Here is a 25,686-nt window from a genome sequence, read left to right as displayed (position 1 = left end):
CAGTCCTCCTCGCTATCTGCAACTCCACCAATCTTAGTATCATCTGCAAACTTGCTAATCAGACCACCTACACCTTCGTCCAGATCATTTATGTATATCACAAACAACAGTGGTCCGAGCACGGACCCCTGTGGAACACCACTAGTCACCTTTCTCCATTTTGAGACACTCCCTTCCACCACTACTCTCTGTCTCCTGTTGCCCAGCCAGTTCTTTATCCATCTAGCTAGTACACCCTGAACCCCATACGACTTCACGTTTTCCATCAACCTGCCATGGGAAACTTTATCAAAAGCCTTACTGAAGTCCATGTATATGACATCTACAGCCCTTCCCTCATCAATTAACTCTGTCACTTCCTCAAAGAATTCTATTAGGTTTGCAAGACATGACCTTCCCTGCACAAAACCATGATGCCTATCACTAATAAGTCTATTTTCTTCCAAATGTGAATAGATCCTATCCCTCAGTATCTTCTCCAACAGTTTGCCCATCACTGACGGTACGCTCACAGGTCTATAATACCCTGGATTATCCCTGCTACCCTCCTTAAACAAAGAGACATTAGCAATTCTCCAGTCCTCCGGGATTTCACCCGTGCTCAAGGATGCTGCAAAGATACTGTTAAGACCCCAGCTATTTCGTCTCTCGCTTCCCTCGGTAACCTGGGATAGATCCCATCCAGACCTGAGGACCTGTCCACCTTAATGCCATTTAGAATAATGATGGAGCAAATCCAATAAGGGATGCCCAAGAGGCTAGAAATTGAGTTACACAGAGAGTTGTAGAACTAAAGGGATTTGAAAACAAGGTTGAGAATTTTAAACTCGATATGTTGTCGGACGGGATGCTAATATTGTTCAGCAAGCACAGAGGCGATGGACGAATGGGATTTGGTTCGAAATAGGAGAGCGGCAACAGATTTTTGGATGAGCTCACGTTCATGGAGGGTGGGAGATGGGAGGCAGACCAGGGGAACACTAGTTTGGGAAATCTGTATGCATGTTCCGGTTTTGAATAGCTGCTCACCAAAGTTGGCCGCATTCTTTGTCCAGAAAGCAGAATCCCAGAGGAAGGTAATAATGTCATTCTTCAACTCCTCAGTGTTCACCTTGGATTGTAACCCTCTTTGCAACTGAAAGAAGATCTGAAAGAGCAAAACAAAATCCACCAATCAAACAAACTTCCTAAAGAGGGATAATTCAGGTCTCAGTGTCTGACCGATGTACAGGAAGCTTCAATAGGTGACAGCCTCATCCCGTGACTGGGCTATGGTGTTTCTTAACCTGTAGTTGCTTGAGTGCAATGTATATGCAATAAGACAACCAAACAAAAAAATCATATCAACTTTATAAATAAGCTTTAGTAGTGCCACAAGTAGGCTTACATTAACACCGCAATGAAGTTTCTGTGAAAACGCCCTAGTCGTGACGCTCCGGCGCTGGTTTGGGTACACGGAGGGAGAATTCAGAACCTAACAAACACGACTTTTGGGACTTATGGGAGGAAACCCACGCAGACACGGGGGAGAACATGCAGACTCCGCAGACGGTGACCCAAGCCGGGAATCGAACCCGGGTCCCTGGTGCTATGAAGCAACAGTGCTAACCACCGTGCACAGCCCAGTAACGGCGGGGGGGGGTTAGAGGAGAGGAGGAAAAGATTAGAGAGAGAGAGAGAGAAATCACACTCTTCTAGAAGCAGCCCAAGAGCAGAGTCCTGATCCTTATCAGGTTTATTTCATTACAGAAAATAAGCGGGGCCACATGTGAAACAGCACACACTCAAGTACAATGAGAGAAATTAAGTTGCCCCAGTTTTTAAAAAACCCATTCTGCTCCCAACAACGACCATGGTCAAGGGTTTCTTTAGCGACACATGTCCCTTAACTGGCACAATCTAAATAACACAGCATTTCAATCCATGACAACCTAACATATACAGTGATGGTGACACCTGCGTCCACAAAGTCTACAAACGTAGTTTCTGCTCCCACACCTCTCTAACCACCAAAGTCGTAACAGGTGCAGATAGGAACATGGCTCATCTGAAGAAGTGGTGCAAGTTTTTCTTTTAACATACCAATTTCTTGCAGAGCAGCAGGGCTGTGCTGTTATCAGTGCTGATGGCCCAGGAAGCAAATTTTAAGACGTGATCCATTTGCCGGTACAGTTTGGACATGGACAGGTGCTGCTGCCCCAGCTTCAGCTGCCGCTCCTCCGTCAACTTCTATTGGGAGTGTAAAGCATAAGTTAAAAACTTGTAAAACAGGTCCAGCAGGTCCACCACTTGCCTGCTTGCTGGTTAAGAGCACATCCAAGAGATCTGATCCCTGCCAATGCAACTCCGAAACAAAACTCTTTCCCTCCCATTGCGGAAGCACGTTTCTATGTGAAGTACGGTGAATGCACCAAGGAGAGAATTAATAGACATAGAATTTACAGTGCAGGAGGCCATTCGGCCCATCGAGTCTGCACCGGCCCTTGGAAAGAGCACCCCACTTAAGCCCACACCTCCGCCCCATACCTGTAAAGCAGCAACTCCACCCAACCCCTTTGGACACTAAGGGCAATTTAGCATAGCCAATCCACCTAACCTGCACACCTTTGGACTGTGGTAGGAAACCGGAGCTCCCGGAGGAAACCCACGCAGACACGGGGAGAATGTGCAGACTCCGCACAGACGGGAATCGAGCCTGGGACTCTGGAGCTGTGAAGCGACAGTGCTACCCATTGTGCTACCGCGCCGCCCCTAATGGCATCAACCCGGGAAGGGTGCACACCTACAGAAGACCATTGTGAGCATTAGGTCGACAGAAAACTCAAGACTGGACGGCTGAAGATGCTTAGGGAACAAGGCAAAAAATTAAAATAAGTACGGGTTAAGCAAGGTTGAAGGTGCATTTTGTGACAGTTTAACATGGGAGGGTTTTGTACCCAGTGCTTGGGACGTTCCAAGTCCCACTAGCACATCACGGCTCAAACCTTTTCTTATGCAGTAAGCTAGGCAGGAAGGGCCGGCAGGCTATTAAACCGAGGGGGCATCACAGCATTATCCCGACACAATCAAGTTGGCTTGGGCACTTTTCAGTGCGAGCCACCAGCAAAGAACTGGGATGGGGAACCTTGATGGAATTTTCCGATACTGAGAAAGGGGTGGCAAAATCAAGTGTAGTACTCCAACACGCTCGGTTAACTTAGCGTGAGATGGCATTCACTTTGGTACACAGGTTCAGTGCTGTGGCAGGCTGCACTTACCTGACTAAAGTCACTGGGAGTATAACATTTGGAAGTAACACCAATAACCACGTTGTCTGGAATGTCAGTTTACGAGCACTACGATTACCTCCAGTCTTTGGATGAGCGTCTTGCCCCGTTTATTCAACTCTCTCATTATCTGAAGAATGGCCATCTTGATCTCAACCTGGACCTTCTTTTGCATGTCCTGGACATCTCTCAGCCTGATGGATGATTCAAACACTATCAGAACACCCAGTCCCTTTGGGATCGAATAGAATATTTACACACTGATAGCAAGGTGGAAGGTCAGGGGAGATAATTAGGCTCATTTATACCCTGCTCAAACATGTTTTGTTTTAGGTTTTTGTAAAAAGATGGATTTATGTGCAACACATGGAAACGGTTTATTCCTGTCTTGAATGCTTTGCAAACCGAACACAAATAAAAGCTATGACTAAAGATGAAAAAAAATCCCAGAAAAAATATCATAGAATCATAGAATTTACAGTGCAGTAGGAGGCCTTTCGGCCCATCGAGTCTGCACCGGCACTTGGAAAGAGCACCTCCACCATATCCACCCCTAACCTTTTTGGACACTATGCGCAATTTATCATGGCCAATCCACCTAATCTGCACATCTTTGGACTGTGGGAGGAAACCGGAGCACCCGGAGGAAACCTACGTACACACGGGGAGAACGTGCAGACTTCGCACAATGACCCAATCGAACCTGGGATCCTGGAACTGTGAAGTAACAGTGCTAACCACTGTGCTACCGTGCTATCCTCCATGATTTTTTTTTTTTTCCAACTACTGCTGCTAAATACCCCCCCCCCCCCCCCCCACCGGTGTCTGCATGGGTTTCCTCCAGGTGCTCCGATTTCCCTCCTACAGTCCAAAGAAGTGCTTGTTAGGTGGATTGGCCAATTGCCCCTTCGTGTCCAAAGGTTAGATGGGGGAGTGGGCTTAGGTAGGGTGTTCTTAGAGGGTCGGTACAGACTCGATGGGGCGAAGGGCCCCTTCTGCACTGTAGGAATTCCATTCTGTACGTTTTTTAGATCCAACTGTGTGAATGAGAAATCAGACAAGATGTGCAATCACAACAGTTACTTCTCAATTTAAACAAGATAGTTGAGGTGTGCGGGCCAGATCAGGCACCACGGTAAAAGCATTTCTCAACAGGAGACATACCTGGTGCGGACCTGCTTGGTAGTCACTTGAAGCTGGGTCTTCTTCTCCGTCAACCTTTTCACTAGGCTTTCCAGTGTCAGTTTCTGGTTCTTAATGGCTTCCTCTAGAAACTGGTAGCTATTAACAAAAAAAAATTGGATGTGTTATGAATAGAAATTTGTGCACTGCTCACTGAAAACCCAAAGACCACCCTACATTCATATACATCATAGCTGCCTACTGACAGTCAAGTCCCAGTGAAATGAAGTCACTGACCCGTGTTTCCTCAATGAGTGTGCTGTGCAGATGAATGGCACAATCTGAAATGCCAGTTTATTAGACACTGGCAGTCCGCATCAGCCCTAAACAAAGCTTAAGTGTATTAGGTTCAGGTTAGATATATGATACTTAAATTGACAAATTATTTTGTTTCTCGTTAACAAAACAAAAAGAAAAATAAAGGAATGTGTGCATTTAAATCGTACTTCTCACAACCTCAGTGTTTTAAACTACTTCACAGCAAATGGAGCATTTTTGAATTTTAGTCATCGCTTTAAGTAGCGAAGCGCAGCAGCCAATTTGAACACAGTATACTCCCACAAACAGCAGTGATATGACCAGACAGCCTGTTTTTAGTGAAGTTAATTGAGGGATAAATATTGGCCAGGCCACCAGGGATAAAACAGCTCTTCCGTGAAATAGGGCCACGGGATCTTTTAAATCGATATGAGACAGCAGGCAGGGCCTCGTCCAAAAGATGGCACGCATGACAGTGCAGCACTCCTTCATTGCTACACTAAAATGTGGCACAGTGGTTAGCACTGCTGTCTCACAGCGCCAGGGTGCCATGGGCGACTGTTTGTATGGAGTTTGCTCGTTCTCGTGTCTGGGTTTCCTCCGGGTGCTCCGTTTTCCTCCCACAGTCCAAAGATGTGCAGGTTAGGTGAATTGGTCGTGATAAATTGCCTCTTGGTGTCCAAAGCTGTGGGCCTAGGTTTGGTGCTCTTTTGGCGGGTTGGTGCAGACACGATGGGCCGAATGGCCTCCTTCTGTACTGTAGGGATTCTATGGATCTTTTGTTCTCTGGAGACAGACCTTGAACCTTCTGAAAGGAGCCAAGAGTGCCCTTGCTGTTAAAACCAACTCCTTGTCTGGATGCTCAATACGACGTTAAAGGTGGCGAAGTGGCTATCACTGCTGCCTCATGGCACCGAGGACCCGAGTTCAATCCCGGCCCCTGTCTGGATGTAGTTTGCACATTCTCCCCGTGTCTGCGTGGGTTTCGCGCTCACAACCCAAAGATGTGCAGGGTAGCTGGACTGACCATGCTAAATTGCCTCTCATTTGGAATAATGTTTTTTTTTTTTTAAACTTAACATTTTTTTTTAAACAACATCACATTACCCATATCGTCCAGTAAATGGCATTTGTTTAAAATTTTGCAGTTCCTCACCCAAGACAAATCGGTAAAATTATAGCCCAAATCAATTGGATAAACTTTGCAAGAGATGGGGGTAAAATTCTCTGCTTGGGAAAGTGGTTACAATATGTACCAGCTGGAACTGTTTGGAGACGCTGCTGCTTACAGCACCTTGTGAATAACATGGGGGTACTAGCAGAAGGGCCTTTAAGTAAACCATGTGCTGCAGAAACTCTCAAACTTGTGGCCCAGTAAAACAAACAGAATTAATTTGCAAGGATACTGCCAGGAAAGGTGGAATTAAGAAAGAATGGATAGGCTTGAGTTGTTTTCCCTGGTACAGAGAAGGCCGAGGGGAGAGTGAACTGAGATGTATAAAATTACGAGGATAATAATAATAATCTTTATTAGTGTCACAAGTTGGCTTACATTAACACTGCAATGAAGTTACTGTGAAAAGCCCCTAGTCGCCACACTCCGGCGCCTGTTCGGGTACACTGAGGGAGAATTTAGAATGTCCAATTCACTTAACAAGCATGTCTTTCGAGACTTGCGGGAGGAAACCGGAGCACCCGGAGGAAACCCACGCAGACACGGGGAGAACGTGCAGACTCGCAAGGACAGTGACCCACGCCAGGAATCAAACCCGGAACCCTGGCGCTGTGAAGCAACAGTGCTAACCATTGTGCTACCATACCGCATAAATAGCCTAAATAGGAGTGGATATGGGCCTATTTCCCTTAGCAGAGAGATCAGTAGCTGGAGGAGCATGGTTTTAAAGTAATTAGAGATGGATCACAGAGGAGTTTGAGGAGAAATGTTTACACTCCGAGGGTGGAGGGGTTCTGCGACGCACTGCCTGAAAAGGTGGTCGAGGCAGAAACCCTCATTGCATTTAAAAAGCACTTGCATGCACTCTTGAAGTGTGTAACATATCGGGCTATAGGCCAAGATCTGGAATGCAGGATTAGACTGGATAGCGTTCTCAGCTGGCAAAGACACGATGGACTGAACAGGCTCCAATGATTAAATTTTCAATGTTTCCCTGTGTTTCTCAACGGGGCTGAATGCAACTGCTTTCTTTTGAGGCAACAGCCTCCAAATATCTTCAGTGGAGATTATAGAGGAAATAGTAGCTATTCATCAAACAATCAATATCACTTGTTATTTTTTTCCCTCTTGGAAACAAAGTCTTACCTTTATACAGCACTTCTCATGATCATCGGATGTCTCAAAGAGCTTTACAGTCAAATAAATATTTCTTTGAAGTGTCGGCGCTGTTGCAACATAAAAAAATGCAGCAGCTAATTTGCACACAGCAAACTCCCGCAAAGAGCAACGTGACAATAACCAGATAACCTGTTTTTGTGACGTTGATTGAGGGATTAGTAGTCGTCAGGACACTGGGAGTAACTCCCCTGCTCTTCTTTGAAATAGTGACACGGGATCTTTTACAGTCACTCAAACAGCAGATGCGGCCTTGGTTTAACGTCACTTCTGACAGACGGCATCTCCAACAGCGCGGCCTCCCTCAGTATTGCACTGTGTAGCTTTGTATTGTCAAGCCACAGAATGGGCCTCGAGTCTGAAATCCTGTGACTCCAGAGGTCTATGTCACTATGAATGCTGGAGAACTTGCTGCTTTCTGTGAGGATGAAGTTTAGCATGAACAAATTTTCATAAACTAATTAAAGGGCTTCATCCAAGATGGAGAAATTAGATATTCCAACTGGAGAAAGGCAGACATCTGGGGACAGCCTTCAATCGCACGTATTAAGAATAACATTCACAAAGTCTACACCGCGGTCTTCACACAGAAGCAGGAGGCAAAATTTACGGAGCAGGAAGACGAGGAATGGCTGCGAACTGGAGCTAGTGTCCATACCTGTGATCTTTATGCGTCAGCAGCTGACAGTCCCGGCACGTTAGTGTGTCGCACGTCTCACAGAACAGCTTCAGGGTCTCCTGTCTGTGAATGGAGCAGAAGATCGGTCGCTCGCAGTTTGACCTCCCATCAGCTAGGTGGATGAGAGAGAGGGAGGGAGAGACAATCAGAGCGGAAGGGAACACTGGCAATTGCAGAGCTCTATAAATAACAGCACGTTCTTTCCTTGACTGACGGATTGAACATTTATAAATGCTCAATGCCTCACCATGTTTAAACCAGGTGCAAAATCTCTGTAAGCAGCTGTCTAGTTAGTTAAAAGTAAATCAGCCACCAAACCAGAGAGCCGTTGTTTTTGATACTGAAACTCCAAGTTTGCAGTTCAACACTTCATTGGGTGAGGAAACAGTGCTCTGCAGCTCTATCACCAGGTCAACTCACCCCGTACAAGGTGACCATGCTTGGATTCACAAAGATATTAAACATGCTGCCGTGTGACACACAGAGGGGGCACGCTTAACAAGTTGGTTCAATCTGAGTCAGCTGTGCCCCAGTAGGCTGTGCACAGATTCTCTTTCCCAATTATTTGGCAATCATGTGGGTGACGGCTGGCAAAAAGGAGCCACATAATGCCTCCTGTTTTAAATACTCTGCCAGCATTCACCATCTCGGCTCATGGTCAAGGGATTGAGGCAGCATATGGTTGGCTTCCCAATGTAAGAATATTCAATATAGGAGCAAACAGAACATGGATTGGGCTCATTAGCCATGCAAGACCAGTAACACGGAGTTTCTTAGGTGGACAAGCCTGCTCATTAGCAGATGATCGCCAAAGAGGAGAAGATTAACCATCACGTATTATAAGCCATCTCAAATATTGTTTTGAACTCACCAACTACTGACAAGTCAGAAACAGATCACATCATTGTTCCGACTAGAATATGTTAATATTGGAGTTTACTCTGCAAAATTGGGGAGCAGGAACAAGCAGAGGAGATAACAATATCCCATATTGGTTGGAAGGCATTATCACACGAGGTGATAAAACCAGACTGGCCACAATACATAGAACCCTACAGTACAGGAGGCCATTCGGCCTATCGAGTCCGCACCGACCCTCTGAGTACCCTACCTAAGCCCACTCCCCCACCCTATCCCCGTAACCCAAATTAGGGTTAGGGTTAGTAATTGAACACTAAGGGGCAATTTAGCACAGCCAATCCACCTAGCCTGCACATCTTTGGACTGAGAGGGGAAACCGGAGCACCCGGAGGAAACCCATGCAGACAGCCAAGGACAGAAACAAACCCAGGCCCTTGGCACTGTGAGGCATCAATGCCACCAATGGAGACACAGAATCTAAGACATAGAAAGCGGCAGAATGACACCAACCAGTTGGGATGGTTTCGATGTGATCTTGTGTTCCTTTGAAATACCCGGCGCAAAACCACCGTTAAAGTTGATCATACAAACAGGATGGCAATTATTGGTTGCACGGGTGGTGCTAAATGCAATGTTGATGATTCAGGGGATAGATGCATCAAATCAACTCTAGTGGGCGCCAATGCAGCTGCCTCTTTCCTGGCTCGGATTTCAAAGCAGAGGTAAATTTGGAGGCAGGGTCAAAACTAGACTCCACGCTTGCTTAACGAGACAAGGCAATGGAGGAATGTACAGGAATCTGTATACAGCCTACTGGGGCACAGCTGACTCGGACTGAATCAACTTGTTAAGCGTACCCCCTTCTGTGTGTCACACGGCAACATGTTTAATATCTGATTGAAGCCAAGCAACTGGCACAGGGATATTGGACTCTAACCAGCAGAGGGGATAATATCAGTATTTGTCTTATTCTTGCAGGCAATAGTGATCTGCTTATTAACAATGAAGTAGCCTCTATAAACGGTCATCAATGTCAGTTTTGAATATTCAACCTTTCCACCACTAATTGAGCTACAAACTCAACTGGCTTCAAAAAGTGAGGAAATAAATTGTTTGAGGGGGAAAAAACTCTTACTCGGCAAGTTCAAAGCCACATCTCAAAAGATTTACACAGCATCCTCACAAGAGTGGCTAAATACGACCCCCGGCATCTTGGGACACACACCACACAATGTAAATACTCTGTGTACTTCTCTCAAGTTCTTCCTGTGCAGAGGACCATTTCCTTGTTGAGCGTACAAGTGCTAAACCCTATGCACCGATCTCTGCGTTATATCACCCAGTCGGATAGGCTGAAGCTAGCGATTTGAAGCAAGAGGAACTTGAGGAAAATCAGAAAAAAAAAACAAAAGAACAACTTCACAGCACCATGCACATAACAGATGACAGCACAAGGCCGGTGGTTTTCAAAGTTTTGTGTCAAGGACCTCCTGGAAATATTAACACCTCTCCACTCAGTGCGATCATTGATATTCTGGCGATTTTTCCTTCCCGTTGACCACCCACCCCAGAATACCAGTTTGAAAGCCCAGCACTGAAGCATTACAATATTCAAACAGACTTGCAGTTAGGCCAAAATCAGTTTGTTACGCCCAGATCACCTTTCGCCAATTTAGTTCTTCTCAAGATGATATTTTTCGTAACAGACACTATCCAGGATCCAGGTGGTGAAAGCAAGAATGTCCAAAAGCACTATGACAATGAAACCCTTCTGAAGTGTAATCACTGTTGCAGTGCAGGAAACGCGGCAGCCAGCTTTTACACAGCAAGCCCCCACAAGGAGAAATACGATCATGACCAGATAATCTGTTTAGTTGCTGGTTGAGAGATAAATATTGGCTAGGACATAAGGAAGAGTATCACTGCGCTCCTTCGATACAGTGGCCGTGGGATCTTTCACATCCACCAGGGGGAGCAGTCAAGCCCTGGTTTATTAGCCCACCCACAGCTCCAGCGCAGCAGCGAAAGAGAAAATGCTGGAAAATCTCAGCAGGTCTGGCAGCATCTGTAGGGAGAGAAAAGAGCCAACGTTTCGAGTTCGATCACTCCCTCACTGCTGCACTGGAGTGCTATGCTAGATTGGATGCTCAAATCTATACAGCTGTGTGTTGGGGCCACCATGGAGCATCTCTTAAAGACGAGAGATGAAGTGTGGGACCAAATACAAAACAAGCTGATGGATCTGGTGGGGATTGTTGAGGGTTGCTGAATCCTGCGAGGTGTCTACACTTAAGCAAAAAGGCCATTGGACTTGATGGAACAGCAGTATTTCTGGCTGAGTGATGACTACATCTGGATGCAGCCAAGATAAATCTCTTAAGAGGCTTTAGTCACCTATCTACCAACGTGATATTTCAGAGATCTGCATTTTAAAAAGATAATCACCAATTACAGAAATTTGTTTTGCCTCCTGGTCTTCCCAAAGCGGAATCTCTGGGAATTCCTCCACTCCTGCTCCCTACATCTAGATAGAGAAACTGCCTTCAATGTTCATTACCACCGGCAGCAAAGTCTATTGAGGTACCACCATAAACCTCAGTACGAATAACCTTAACCTCTTTACTGAAGAATGTCTACTCTTTGCCTATACTGCTCAACTCATCATATTGAACAAACATGAACACCACATCTGCTCTCATAGCAGGGCATCCATTAGCTGACAGGGAAATAGAACTGGTTATTCTTGTGAACATGCCAGGAACATTCTCTGCCCTCGTCTGTTCATTTGTTTCAAGTGTGATACTGGAGACCTCCTCTGCTCTTCTTTCAAATAGTGCTGTGGGGTCTTTTGCTTCCACCCGAGGGGGCAGTTTCAGACCCCGTTTAATATCTCATTCAATAGACAACATTTTGTACTGAAGCCCGCGGAGTGGGACTTAAACCCAGTATTATATAAACTATGCACTCGGCGATTTTTAAAAATTCTTTCATTACTCTTCATCGACAGCCTTCTGGCAGCACTGAATTCAAGAAGCCATTCCACCAAATTGCACAGTTTAGCTGCTAGAGTTATAAAAGTTCTCCCGATAATATTTATTTAATTCATCCTCAAAAAGGTGGGTGACGCAGGCAAGGCCAGCATTTATAGTCTGTCCCTAGTGCCCGAGACAGTAGTGGTGAGCCGCCTTCTGGAACTGCTACAACGCAGGTTGGAAAAATACTCCCACGGAGCCATGTTGACCCGGACACTGTGGCAAAATGATCCATAATGTCTGACTTGCAGGTGGTGTAACCAATGCAACTGACACTGTCCTTCCAGGCAGAAGATTGAAAGTTTGCTAGGCGCCATTGGGCATGTCGAAAAGAAGGGGATTCAATCGGTACCTTTACCTTAAAATTGGAGGCTTTGATGTTTTTAAATTTTGCTGAATAGAATTTAAAAATAAAAGCCCAATGTTTTTTTTTATTCTTTCATGGGATGAGTGTCATTGACAAGGGCAGCATGGTAGCATTGTGGAAAGCACAATTGCTTCACAGCTCCAGGGTCCCAGGTTCGATTCCGGCTTGGGTCACTGTCTGTGCGGAGTCTGCACATCCTCCCCGTGTGTGCGTGGGTTTCCTCCGGGTGCTCCGGTTTCCACCCACAGTCCAAAGATGTGCAGGTTAGGTGGATTGGCCATGGTAAATTGCCCTTAGTCTCCAAAATTGCCCTTAGTGTTGGGTGGGGTTACTGGGTTATGGGAATAGGGTGGAGGTGTTGACCTTGGGTAGGGTGCTCTTTCCAAGAGCCGGTGCAGACTCGATGGGCTGAATGGCCTCCTTCTGCACTGTAAATTCTATGATGATTTGTGGCAGATTCCAAGTTGCCTTTGAGAGGTGGCCTTCTTGTCTCTGAAGTCCACCTTATTCGAGTACACCGAGATTAAAATTGAAAGTGAGTAACTCAAATGAGCATCTACTTTAAAAGAGAGCTAAATTCTAACTTCTAAAGCTGTTTATTGCATTAAGGAAAAAGCAAGGCTCAGTCACCTGGTGGCTCAGTGGGTAAATGCACAACCTGCTGCGGTAATACGTTATTCAGACAAGTGCATCCCAGGTTCAATTTTCCCCGAACAGGCGCCGGAATGTGGCGACGAGGGGCTTTTCACAGTAACTTCATTGAAGCCTACTTGTGACAATAAGCGATTTTCATTCATTTCATTTCATTTCATACCTGGGAATCTCTACAATTACCCTCAGTGCCCTTGAGCCAAAGAGGCAGACCTCACCCAAGGTTCTTGCTCTCATTTACTATAAAATGACCCTTGCTGGAATCTGGATGTCGCCAGGATTGAAACTGGTTGCGAAGATCTGCACAGTTTCATAGACTGCCACGGTTCTCAGTCCATGCTAACAACTGAAAAAGATGGGAACTTGAATGAGTCCCACAGCGGCTACCTGGGGAACTGTAAAATGCTGCATGGCAAAGCCATCGAAGGGCAGAAAGACTTTGGATCTGTAACTCCAAAGACTGGCTTACTAGCCTCACACGTAGATATAAAAGTACACCTGCACAAATGCGCACACAAAGTTTTAGAAGTTTGTACCTGTGAGCCCTGGGTTTTTCGTGCTCATAGTGTGGTCCTTTGTGAACTTCACTCTCTGGTGAGCCTCCACACAAGCATCGCACAGCCACTCAGCACACTCGACACAGAAACTAGACGACACAGCGTTGTCTTCGCAACTGGTACACACCTTGTTGGGGGGAGGGCACAGAAAATAAACTCTCAGCTCACAAATCAAAGTGTGACAACTTACTCTGCTGGCAAACGTCCTTAATCCCACTGCAGAACATGTTTCCACAGACTGATCTTTCCATTTTCAGAGTCGCTGTAGACATATGCTCACATTATACATTACATACATGAGCTGGAATCACTGATAGATAGTGGCAATAGGAGATGGGAAGGTATGCTGGCTTAGACAACAACACCCACTTCTGATGAAATAATTTTTAAAAAAGTTTTAATAAATGGAATGAAATTTCGCCAATACACCAACAAAATACTGCAGATGATGGATACCTCCCCGTCTTGGCTTCTTGCATGGTTCGAATGAAGCTGAAACACAGCTGACGGAACAAAGAAAAACTGAAGTCAGGTACAAAGCAGTCTAAAAATAATTTACTGAGGTGTGCCTTTCTTAATTGTGCCAATTAAAATCAGGATGCAAAGCCCATGCGTGTTGTATGCAGGGAGGTACTGGTAAATGAAAGTTTAAAACCCTCAAAACTTCAAAGGCATGAGTTTGAGGACAAACCTCCATGTTTTCAAAGGATGCAGGAAGAACGTAAATCATCAGCTGACACCCTTAGCAGAAATGTAACATTGAATGGCAAAGTGAGATTGTGAGGGTCAAGCAGGTTCACCTGCTGCATTAAAGGCGAAAAATAATGGTGGGTCACGAGTGTCGGCCCGTGTGGGCCATGAAGGTCAACTGGCATTGGCAATGAAGGTCGGCCAGCATGGGTCCTGGGCATGGGTCCCGAAGGTTAGCCAGTTGGTAAAAGTGGGTCCCGGGAAAACAAGTTTGAAGAACACTGTTCTACTCTATTACTGAACTTCCTTTTTGTTCTTTTGCCAATCTCCCCAACCCCCTTTCCCTGTACTGATAAAGGGTTATCTAGCTGAAATGTTAATCCCTCCGTTCTCCATGGAGGTCGCCAGATCTCCCAAACATTGGCAGCATTTCCTGTTCTTATTTCACATTTGTAGCATCCACACTAACTTGCTTTGGTGTTGCCAGTCAGCAGCAAGGGGCAACCCTGGGTTGAGTGTCCCTTGCCTCGCCCAGGGAGATTTCAACCACTTGTCATGCAACGCTGTTCAGATTAATTGAAATGACCAGGTGAAGTTAGTTCTACTGTATGATAATCTTTATTATTGTCAGAAGTTGGCTTACATTAACACTGCAATGAAGTTACTGTGAAAATCCCCGAGTCTCCACACTCCGGCGCATATTTGGGTACACAGAGGGAGAATTCAGAATGCCCAATTCACCGAACAAGCACATCTTTCGGGACTTGTAGGAGGAAACCGGAGCACAAGGAGGAAACCCACGCAGACATGGGGAGAACGTGCAGACTCCGCACAGGCAGTGACCCAAGCCGGAACTCGAATCTGGGACCTTGGCGCATGATGCAGTTTGATGGACAAGTTTTCACCATTCTGAATGATTGATAGCAAGCTCCTCTCTGTCAGTAAGGTCAATGCTCCTTCAGATTGCTTTCTCTGTTCTTCCCTGGAACGCTGGTCAGCTGAGAGAATAGGATCTGATGGGGTCGGCGATTTCCTGCCACCCCTCCCCAGCATCCAGTCCATCGAAGTTGCGTTTGTATCGGGATTTTGCCCGAATGCTTGTGGAGCTGGCTTCGGGAAGGACGCTACCGTTTATTCAACGAGTCCCTCACTGAATCGGGGGGGGGTTACTGGGTTATGGGGATAAGGTGGAGGCGTGGGCTTAAGTAGGGTGCTCTAGGGCCGGTGCAGATTCGATGGGCCAAATGGCCTCCCTCTGCACTGTGAATTCTATGATTCCATGAATCTGGAAGATGCACTGCTGGTGGAATATCTCAAGTACTCGGATGGTCACCGATATACAGTTCAGATCACCGTAGCACAGGACTACATTGACAACAACTGCTCGTACACTAGGATTTTTTGTCGTCAGTCATTGCCGTAGCTTGTAGAAGGTTGGACACTTGCAGCTAAATGGATCTCGTCAATGGTGGTCTTTTGAGAAAGGTGGTTGGTGAGCTATGGAAGCGTTCGACATACTTCAGAGTCTCTCCTTCAACAAATACGGACGGGGAATATTTGGGTCGGTAGACGAGTTTGGTTTTGGCAACATTCAAAGGCTGGTTGGGTTTCCTGTACGAAGAATTGAAGAGATCAAGAGCGATTTGTAAATTTGGTGCAGAGTAGGCAACGTACTGCAGTCACCTGCAAACTGTAGCTTATATAGAACTAGGGGAGAGGCAACCATGGTTAGCTTCACATCTCGATAGAATTCAATACGGTCACAAGAGGGCAGTCACTACTGAAGTGTAGTCACTGTTATAATGTTGAAAACATTGCAGTCAATTTGTGCACACCAACCTCCTATAAACAGCAATATGATAACGGCGAGAGGGACCAGCAACTTCAGTGATGCTGATTTGGGGAGAAATACTGGCTGGCGAATAATTATCCCATTTTCCGTCGAAATAGTGCCATGCCAGTTTTATGAAGAAATTAATTTTACTGAAGCTTTGTGCATCATACATTCTAAATGACCTGGAGAGCAAGCAAGGATGGCTCGGCACTCACTGAAACAAGTCTTCCTCAATCTTCCCACCATTTTTAGTGCCGCAACTTAAAGACTCGCATAAACACATTTGCTCTGGGATTTACCAAAGGAAGAGCTTTGGATTTCTATCGCGCCATTCACAGCTTCAAGTAATTCCCAAAACATTCCAGTTATGAATTCTGGGGCGCGGTCACTGTCGCAATGCAGAAGCCAATCTCAGCGCAGCACAGCCCCACATATAGGAAAGATAACGGCTAGATCATTTGCTTTGGTTTTGTTGGTTGAGGAATAAACATATCGGTCAGGATACCAGAGCAAAGTCCCGTTTGTTTTCAAAATAGTCCCAAGGGACCCTTTACATGGGTCTCAGTTTAATGTCTCATCAGAGAGAAGTTATGAGGTGGCACTTTTTATCCATGGGATGCAGGCGTCAATGGCAAGACCAGTGTTGATTGCCCATCTCCAAGTTAGAATGAAACAACCTCAGGGCAGCTGGATCTCTAACAACGAACTCTCATTAAATTTAGAGGTTGTAAGGAGGAGAGATAATCGGTGTCTAGCCCAGAGTTTTCAAAGTGCGGGAAGCGACCCACCGTGTCAGAAGGGTTGCAGAGCAACGGTTTTAATAAATTTAGAGTACACAATTATTATTTTCCAATTAAGGGGCAATTTAGCATGGCCAGTCCACCTACCCTGCACATCTTTGGGTTGTGGGGACGAGACCCACGCAGACACGGGGAGAATGTGCAAACTCCGCATGGACAGGGGCCGCGATCAAACCCAGGTCCTCCGAACCCAGGTCCTCGGCGCCGTGAGGCAGCAGTGCTACCCACTGCGTCACAGCGGTTTTCATAAATAACACGTGTGGGGCCTTTTTTAAATGCTAAAAAATTTTAAAAGACAATGGCAGTTATCCAAATTATGACATCATGGGGGGGGGGGGGGGGGAAATTGTAATTCTTAGTGTAAAGTGATTTCAGAACATCAAAATAACTGGTTAGTAAGTGAGAAAATACAGAACGTTACTGCTAGCACAGGTAGATATGACCATCAGGTCACCTGGTAACTTCTTGCAGCTCATCGAATGATAGAATTTACAATACAGGGGGCCATTCGGCCCATCAAGTCTGCACTGGCCCTCGGAAAGAGCACCCCACTTAAGCCCTCACTTCCACCCTATCCCCATAACCCAATAACCCCACCTAACCTTTTTGGACACGAAGGAGAATTTATCATTGACAATCCACCTAACCTGCACATCTTTGGACTGTGGGAGGAAACCGGAGCACCCGGAGGAAACCCACGCAGACACGGGCAGAACGTGCAGACTCCACACAGACAGGGACCCCAAGCCGGGAGTCAAACCTGGGACCCTGGAGCTGTGAAGCAACTGTGCTAACCACTGTGCTACCTTGCTGCCCATTGCCGCACTGGTTGCTAGGCTTTTGACGCCAGCCGGCTCCAGAGCACTGCTTGCGCTGTTGTCGCCCCTGCAGTGGGGGATGGGGGGTGCGCAAAATGAGGGCCTTGCCGCTTGTTTAATCACTGGTTGCCACAGAAAGTGATGTGATGATGCCAGAAACTTCACCCGAGATTTGACTAGAATTCTGTTTAGAACATTGAAATTGTACGGTGATGGAGTATCTCCCAGTCAATAAGACAGGAACTCGAAAGTATAGGTGGTATACTACGGGGAAAGAAGTGGGCAATTCAGAAACCCTCTGGACGGAATGTATAGTAAGTATACTCTCAGATGCAAAATAGTGAAGCGGTTGAGGAAATAATTAATACTGAGAAAAATTGTCTTCAATGTCCATTCTGTCAGATTAATCACAATCAGAACAGTTAGTTTATCAGTTGACTGTGGGGCATTTTTAATGTCAGCATTCTTCAACATTGATTAACTTCTTTCTAATAATGTCCTTTGAAGTTGAATAAACTTGCATCAAATAACTAAATTGCACTTAAGCCAATCATTAATCAAGATTTGAATATCATTATCTTCAGATTTATGGCTGTTTTATTTACAAGAACCACATATGGCTCTCTCCCACATATATCTTCTTTGTTCTCCTCCCATCAGTCTTCTTCCTTCGCTTCTTTTTTTTCTTGAGCCTATGTCCCACAATGAATGCGGATTCACAATTGTTGGCGACCCTCCAGTATCTCTCATGAGTAACTATTCTTCATGTGTGACCCTGGAGAGTGAATTTTTATAGATGGGAGGACACCACAGTCATGTCTGATCCTGTCCTCACTCAATGCTGACCTAAGTTCAATGCACCAGGGGTTACAGGATAATGATTAATAACAGAGAAACTAGATGATTTTCTTTCCCTCCCTTGCCTGTCCCCTAGTGTCCCAAACACTGCCTTGACTCAGGATAGACTGGGTCAGCGAACGTGGTGTGGGTCCCGGGACAAAGTCTGAAAAGCACTGGTCTAGCCCCATGCTTTCTATTAGATCCTATATAGTTGCAGTGATATGGAAAGAGGAACCATTTCTCTTCCAAGATCATTCTTCCTGAAGGCCCCACCTTCTCAACCATGCCCCTTGCCCGAGGTGTGGTGATCCTCATGTTAAACCGCCACCAGTCAGCCCCCCCTCCCCCGTCAAAGGGGAAAGCAGCCTATGGTCATCTGAGACCATGGCGACTTTTCCATACCTTATCTATTCTTCGTCCTTATTCATATCAGTGTTGCAGGAGCCATGTTTTCACACAATTCTCTCGCAACCAACAAAAAGGCAACACCACCATTTGTTACACGAAGACCTGGTTCTATGTTGTCATAACAATCGTTTGATTTGGACCATTTGCAGTGCAATGGCAACAGGCCACGGACCAAATTCTGTCCTGCTCAGTGATGCAGTGTACCTCGTTTATGTTGTTAGCTCAATCCTTTCAGACGGAAGAGAAACCCGAAAGTTCAAGGCAAGTTACATAGCTCACCGCTTGAGCCTGTAATTTGTCATGCAGAGGAACCACCTCTGGAACCGCTCAAACACTACACTACGTAATGAATGACGACAGATATGACTAAAGCAGGTTCTGTGAATCTCCCAACGACCCAGCCAGACATTTATCACATTGCGGGCCAACCAATCTCACTGACATTTCGTCTTTCTCACGAGGGTTTCCAAGCTCCACACTTGAAGATGTCGCCTTGGAATTCTTTCCAAAATACCTTCCCACTCAGACGGCTTCAACCATGATCCACCTCACAGGGTTTCGATCTCGCCTTCCAAGATTCCTTTCCTCTGCATCTCAGAATATCATAGATCATAGAATTTACAGTGCAGAAGGAGGCCATTCGGCCCATCGAGTCTGCACCGGCTCTTGGAAAGAGCACCCTACCCAAGGTCAACACCTCCACCCCATCCCCACAACCCAGTAACCCCACCCAACACCAAGGGCAATTTTGGACACTAAGGGCAATACACTCAATTATAAGCACAGTTTCAGACCTTTGGCCATGCCAAGCACAACACCACTGCTCCAAAGGGGTACCCTTGCCCCAATTGCTGAGGCATCAACCTTCAGCTGCCATTTCGGATTTTACAGGCTTTTCTCAAACCCACTCTGCTTAATATGTGCTCCCTGCTTTCTTTGATTTAGAACATAGAATTTACAGTGCAGAAGGAGGCCATTTGGCCCATCGTGTCTGCAACGACCTTTGGAAAGACTACCCCACTTAAGCCCACACTTCTACCCTATCCCCGTAACCCCTTCTTGGGCACGAAGGGCACTTTATCATGGCCAATCCTCCTAACCGGCAGATCTTTGGACTGTGGGGGGAGACCGGAGCACCCGGAGGAAACCCACTCAGACACGGGGAGAACGTACAGACTCCGCACAGTGACCCGAACCGGGAATCAATCCCGAGACCCTGGAGCCTACCATGTCCTGCTCCCTGGGACTCTCACCGCTAAATGCAGTCCGTTGCATGCCGTCTGACCTGCTTCTCCGCACCATTCTACTTTGTTTCTTCTGCACAGAGCTGGTATTCGCTTGAAGAACATAAAACAACTGAACTGCCAGTTCCTGGCTGGAGCATCTGCAAAAGTCCCACGGTTCGTTGGAAATCAGAGTTCCCGACTTCCGAACTTAACAAGGTAACACAAAAGTGAGACTGAGAAACGGTTACAGATTGACTTTGGTGCCTTGAAGAAAATGTTGGAGAGAAAGAAATCCTGAAAATTAAATGGATGGATGAGGGCAGCATGGTAGCATTGTGGATAGCACAATTGCTTCACAGCTCCAGGGTCCCAGGTTCGATTCCGGCTTGGCTCACTGTCTGTGCGGACTCTGCACGTCCTCTTCGTGTGTGCGTGGGTTTCCTCCGGGTGCTCCGGTTTCCTCCCACAGTCCAAAGATGTGCAGGTTAGGTGGATTGGCCATGATAAATTGCCCTTAGTGTCCAAAACTGCTCTTAGTGTTGGGTGGGGTTACTGGGTTATGGGGATCGGGTGGAGGTGTTGATCTTGAGTAGGGTGCTCTTTCCAAGAGCCGGTGCAGACACGATGGGCCGAATGGCCTCCTTCTGCACTGTAAATTCTATGATAATCTATGATAAACTCATGGATTGTTTTACAAAAAGACTTAAAGGAAGAGGTCACAAAATTTATGCTTTGCACTGAATACAAAGCTTGTATTTGATTTTTGATATTTTGATCATGCATTTTAACTATTTCTACTTAAAGAGAAAGGCAATCTGTTAACTACATATGAATTGTATGCAATGATGGGCTTAACTGGTGTTTCACTTGAGAACATATAAAACTTATTGAATCTTTGGTGTGGATGGGTTAGGAGATATATGCATGTAATGTTTCACTCTGTAAATAAATGAAGGGTAAAGATGGGCTCAGTACCTTCATTCCCAGCTGTCTAGGTAGAATGGATGCCAGGCAAAATACTCCACAGTTTCCGGTTTTATTTTTCGCTTCTTTCAGGAACAGCAGCATTACATTTGCTAAACTCAAATTTACTGCGATGGCTCTATAATCCATTGCGTTTTAGAAAATCGCAACCAGTGCATTCACTATCTCCCGCTACTGCCAGGGTAGATGTGATACTGACCAGATATCACGGAAAGCAATTTTCTACACTGTCTGGGGACTATTTCCAGGGAATCATCAGGGGATAAAGATGTAGGATTCGTAAAATACTTTTGTCATTCACCACTCACTTAGTCTTCTACAAGATACAAATCTGGCTCACATGGTCTCTCACAAACTCGGCAGCACAGTGGTTAGCACTGTTGCTTCACAACGCCAGGGTCCCAGGTTCGATTCCCGGCTTGGTTCACTGTCTGTGTGGAGTCTGCACATTCTCCTGTGTCTGCGTGGGTTTCCTCCGGGTGCTCCGGTTTCCTTCCACAAGCCCCGAAAGGCGTGATTGTTAGGTGAATTGGACATTCTAAATTCTCCCTCTGTGTACCCGAACAGGCGCCGGAATGTGGCGACTAGGGGCGTTTCACAGTAACTTCATTGCCTTGCTAATGTAAGCCTATTTGTGACAATGAAGATTATCAATAATTACAAAACGTCTGCTGCCATCCTAATCCAACGTTACAAGCACAGGGCTGCAGGAGGAAGTACTGTGCATTACTAGGTGGCAGAAACTGCTTATTTGGAAGCTGGCGATAAGAGGGAAACAATTGAAGTATGCATTACCTGGCTAACTTTCCTGTTTGAGTTGCTGTCCAATTCACCCGTGTCCCTCAAAAAGTAGTTCTCTATGACGTCTTTAATGTAACATTGCTGCCTGCACACTGGGCAGCATATCAGCCCTAGGAGAGAAAGAGAGACACAGAATTCGGTAATTTTAAAAATAGGATCGTTCAATACAATTATGTTTTTTTCTAAAAAGCAAACCCTTTCCTGCTAGTTTCTAGTCACCATCACAAGAACAGATGTTCAGTTGTGGAAGGCATCATTGCAGGTAGATCCACAACAAAACCGTAGAAGTCAAAACTTCCAATGTGTTTCAGTACAAGTCAGGCAGTTTAAAGCTGCCCAGTGCCAGCAAAAGAGATGAGCTTCTTAAAAAGTCAAACTTGGGTCTAAAATAAAAGTGAAAAGCCTGGAATGCTGCAGAGCCCCCCTCCCCCCGCAAAAGGTGGTATTTTTGGATGAGATTGATACATCTTATTAAATAATTTTCAAGTTCGTACCCAGAAATAAACCCCAACATACAAGACTGTCTCCAAGAAAACCCCCCACTAAAAATAGCTGTATAAATTTTTTTTAAATAATAAAATAAAATAAAATTTAGAGTACCCAATTCATTTTTTCCAATTAAGGGGCAATTTAGCGTGGCCAATCCACCTACCCTGCACATCTTTGGGTTGTGGGGGTGAAACCCACGCAAACACGGGGAGAATGTGCAAATTCCACACGGACAGTGACCCAGAGCCGAAAATAGCTCTTTAATTACAGCGATTAAGTGGTCTTTAATCTTTCAACCCTCTTTTCTTAACTCCGTAATTGATTCATTCAATTTTACTTTGTGCTAAGAAAGGCTTCAGGTTTATTCCTAGAGCTGTACTCATCTGGTCACATCCCCCAATTAGGCATCTTCAACCCCCCCCCCCCCCCCCCCCAACCTACACCAGTGTCTCGCACACAGAGCCAGTTGACAAATGTCAAACCGTACAAAGATTTCCACCGCTCTCAAGAGCCACTGAATGGTGATCCAAGGTCCTCCCATTCATTGGGGAGCTTGTGCTCCCTCAAGGTTAGGAATACCTTTGCGATCACACGTAGAATTCTGCATCCAATTCATCCTTGGCAGCGGCCATCGGTATACCAATGAATTATTCCCAATTGCTTCATTTCGATACTGGCGCAATCTCCGTAACAACATCTCTACCAGAGAGTCCACTTGCCAATCAATCAGATTCTCCTCTCGTGCAGAACAAATTGTTATTTTCCCCTTTTGCTGGTATTTTTGCCAGTGGTCCAGATGAGAGCAGGACGGAAAGATTCAACGTGTATTTTTTTAAAGCAATACTAATTTCTGTTGGAAAGGTATCGAGCTGGCTACTCGAGTAGAAACCCAAAAGTCACACATTAATTACATCCTCCAGCCCAATGGCAGAGGAGCCTTCGTTTTGTGTCTCTCAACTCCTTAGCCAGAGCTGTGTGCACGTTTCACTGTTTAACTAGAAATGACTAGACTAAATGTAATCGGAATTACATCGCATGCTCTGGTTAATTATCCGCTGCCCTCTAACACTACCATACAGGGTTAAATGACAGAAACAGGACAGTGGCCAGGAATAGATGTGAATATATGACAGTATTACACTAATCCACCAGCAGGTTAAAAGAAAACCCAGACAATAAAATTCACTACAATTGCAACTTTTTCATTTGGTTGTGCGAAAGACATGCAAATTAATACGTCTACGAGCGAGTGATTGTTACCTCATTTTATAAATGAGATTAACTAGATTAATTGCCGTTTGTCTCTCTCTCTCCTCCCTCCCATGTTTTAATACGGTGGAAGCCTGCCATGAACTGGATAATAATAATCACTTATTGTCACGAGTAAGCTTCAATGAAGTTACTGTGAAAAGCCCCTTGTCGCCACATTCCGGCACCTGTTCGGGGAGGCTGGTACGAGAATTGAACCCGCACTGCTGGCATTGTTCTGTATTACAAGCCAGCGATTTAGCCCACTGTGCTGATTAAATTCTGCAGCTCACACTGGACTTGTCGGCTAATGCCCAAACATACCCCGTGCACCCCAATCTTAGCTAAAATTGAAAGGAACCTGTGGGGCACAGCATCTAACATAGTCCACCCATTCACCATATAACAGGACTTTGGATTCAATGTAAACTTGCGGCACTGCGGCGTAGTGGTTAACACTGCCGCCCCATGGGGCTGAGGACCCGGGTGCGATCCCGGCCCCATGTCACTGTCCGTGTGGAGTTTGCACATTCTCCCCGTGGCTGCATGGGTCTCACCTCCACAATCCAAAGATGTGCAGGGTAGGTGGATTGGCTACTCTAAATTACCCCCAAGTTCTAAAGGAAAAAGAATGGAGTACTCCAAAAAAAAATTGTATTTTTATTTTTTTTTAAACATTCAATATAAATGTTTAATACAGTGTCTAAAATGAATGAGTGGTTAATATAATTAGGATGTAAATGCTGTAATTTCTTTACCAGTAGATACAAATGCAATCAATCCAAAAAGAATGTAGGGCTTGCAGCGTGTGTCTAATGGTGCGAACACTATGATGTTGGCAACTAAGATATCGAATGTAGAAAAAAATGAAGACATACTGGTTTATCCAGCGACATGTTGGTGAGTATTGTAAATGCCTCACAACAGAGCCAACCTTATTCTGAAGGAAGGGAATTCCAAATGTTTTTTGAATGTACCAATTGCACTGTTAATATTGTTTTAATTCTTTCAGGGAATGTGGGCTAAGCCAGCATTTTTTATTGCCCATTTCAAATTGCCCTCAAAGTGATGAGCTGCCTTCTTGAACCGCTGCAGTCCCTGTGGTGTAGGTACACCCAGTGTTGTTTGGGAGGGAGTTCTGGAATTTTGACACCAAGGCAGTGAAGAAACAGCAATATGGTTCCAATTCAGGATTGGGTGTGGCTTGGAGGGGAACTTCCAGGTTGTGGAGTTCCCAAACACCCGATGTCCTTATCCTCCTAGGCGGTGGGGTACGGCAAGTACTGGAGCACAAATCTTCAGTACTATTGCCAGAATATCAGGGCCTATAGCATTTGCAGTATCCAGCACCTTCAGCTGTTTCTTTATATCCCATGGAGTGAATCGTATTCGCTGAAGACTGTCATCCGTGATGATGAGGACCTCCAGAAGAGGTAAAGATGGATCATTCACTCAGTACTCCTTGCTGAAGAGTATTGCAAATGCTTCAGCCCTGCATTTTGCACAGCTGTGCTGGGTTCCTCCACCATTGAGGATATTTTGCAAGGTCGATGGGGCTGGGTTTTCCATCGTCATTTCCAGTGCCGGGTGGTCCATCCAGTTTCATTCCTTTTTTATGTTTTTGTAGCCACAACGGAGTGGCTTGCTGTGCCATTTCAGAGAGCAGTTAAGAGTCAACCACATTGCTGTGGGAGTCACATGTTGGCCAGACCATGTATGGATGGCAGATTTCCTTCCCTAAACAACATTAATGAACCAGATGGGTTTTTACAACAGTCAGCAATAATTTCATGGCCACCTTTAAGACTTTTAATTCCAGATATTTTATTGAGTTGAAACTCCACCATTTGCTGTGTTGGGAATTGAACCCGGGTCCCCCAGATCATTACCCTAGGCTTCTGGAGTCCAGGAGATTTGAACCCCTCTTGTGAAAGTCAAGAGTTCTAGTGAAGCCAGTTGGCGCTCAGTGTATCAAGCATTTGGAGGGACTTGATAAGAAATCCACAGTTGTTGTTTTGGGTGACATCTGTCACTTGGTTTCAGAGTATGGTGTGTCTGACCACAGTTTGCCAATTGGTTTACATGGACTGTGTACTGACTGTGAACATTCGAGTACAGGATATTTTGTAACTAGTGTTATCCTTATATGTATATATCTGTAAAGGTATAGTTGGGGTGAAGGAACGGTGTATCTTTTCTTGTTTAATAAAAGTTTAAAATGGTGTATCTTTTCTTGTTTAATAAAAGTTTCTTCTTTTGTTAAAATAATAATCTTTATTATTGTCACAAGTAGGCTTGATTAACACTGCAATGAAGTTACTGCGAAAATCATCACGCTACGGCAC

The 25,686-nt window shown here is 45.4% G+C and overlaps 1 protein-coding gene across 5 annotated transcripts in view; it reads right to left on the bottom strand.

Moving 5' to 3' along the window:
* Positions 1–25,686, bottom strand: part of LOC140404001 (transcription intermediary factor 1-beta-like) — a 109,027-nt gene that overhangs the window by 27,564 nt on the left and 55,777 nt on the right. For all 5 annotated transcript variants that reach the window (XM_072492339.1, XM_072492336.1, XM_072492341.1 and 2 more), the window contains exons 2-8: positions 21,599–21,714; positions 13,183–13,330; positions 7,715–7,847; positions 4,431–4,547; positions 3,346–3,460; positions 2,083–2,229; positions 1,030–1,147 (exon numbers count right to left, since the gene is read on the bottom strand). In XM_072492339.1, coding sequence (XP_072348440.1) covers positions 1,030–1,147; positions 2,083–2,229; positions 3,346–3,460; positions 4,431–4,547; positions 7,715–7,847; positions 13,183–13,330; positions 21,599–21,714 — 894 coding nt within the window. The remainder of the gene's footprint in view (positions 1–1,029; positions 1,148–2,082; positions 2,230–3,345; positions 3,461–4,430; positions 4,548–7,714; positions 7,848–13,182; positions 13,331–21,598; positions 21,715–25,686) is intronic.

This window comes from Scyliorhinus torazame, chromosome 29, assembly GCF_047496885.1.
Source record: "Scyliorhinus torazame isolate Kashiwa2021f chromosome 29, sScyTor2.1, whole genome shotgun sequence".
NCBI lineage: Eukaryota > Metazoa > Chordata > Chondrichthyes > Carcharhiniformes > Scyliorhinidae > Scyliorhinus > Scyliorhinus torazame.
This window is presented reverse-complemented; position numbering and strand designations above follow the sequence as displayed.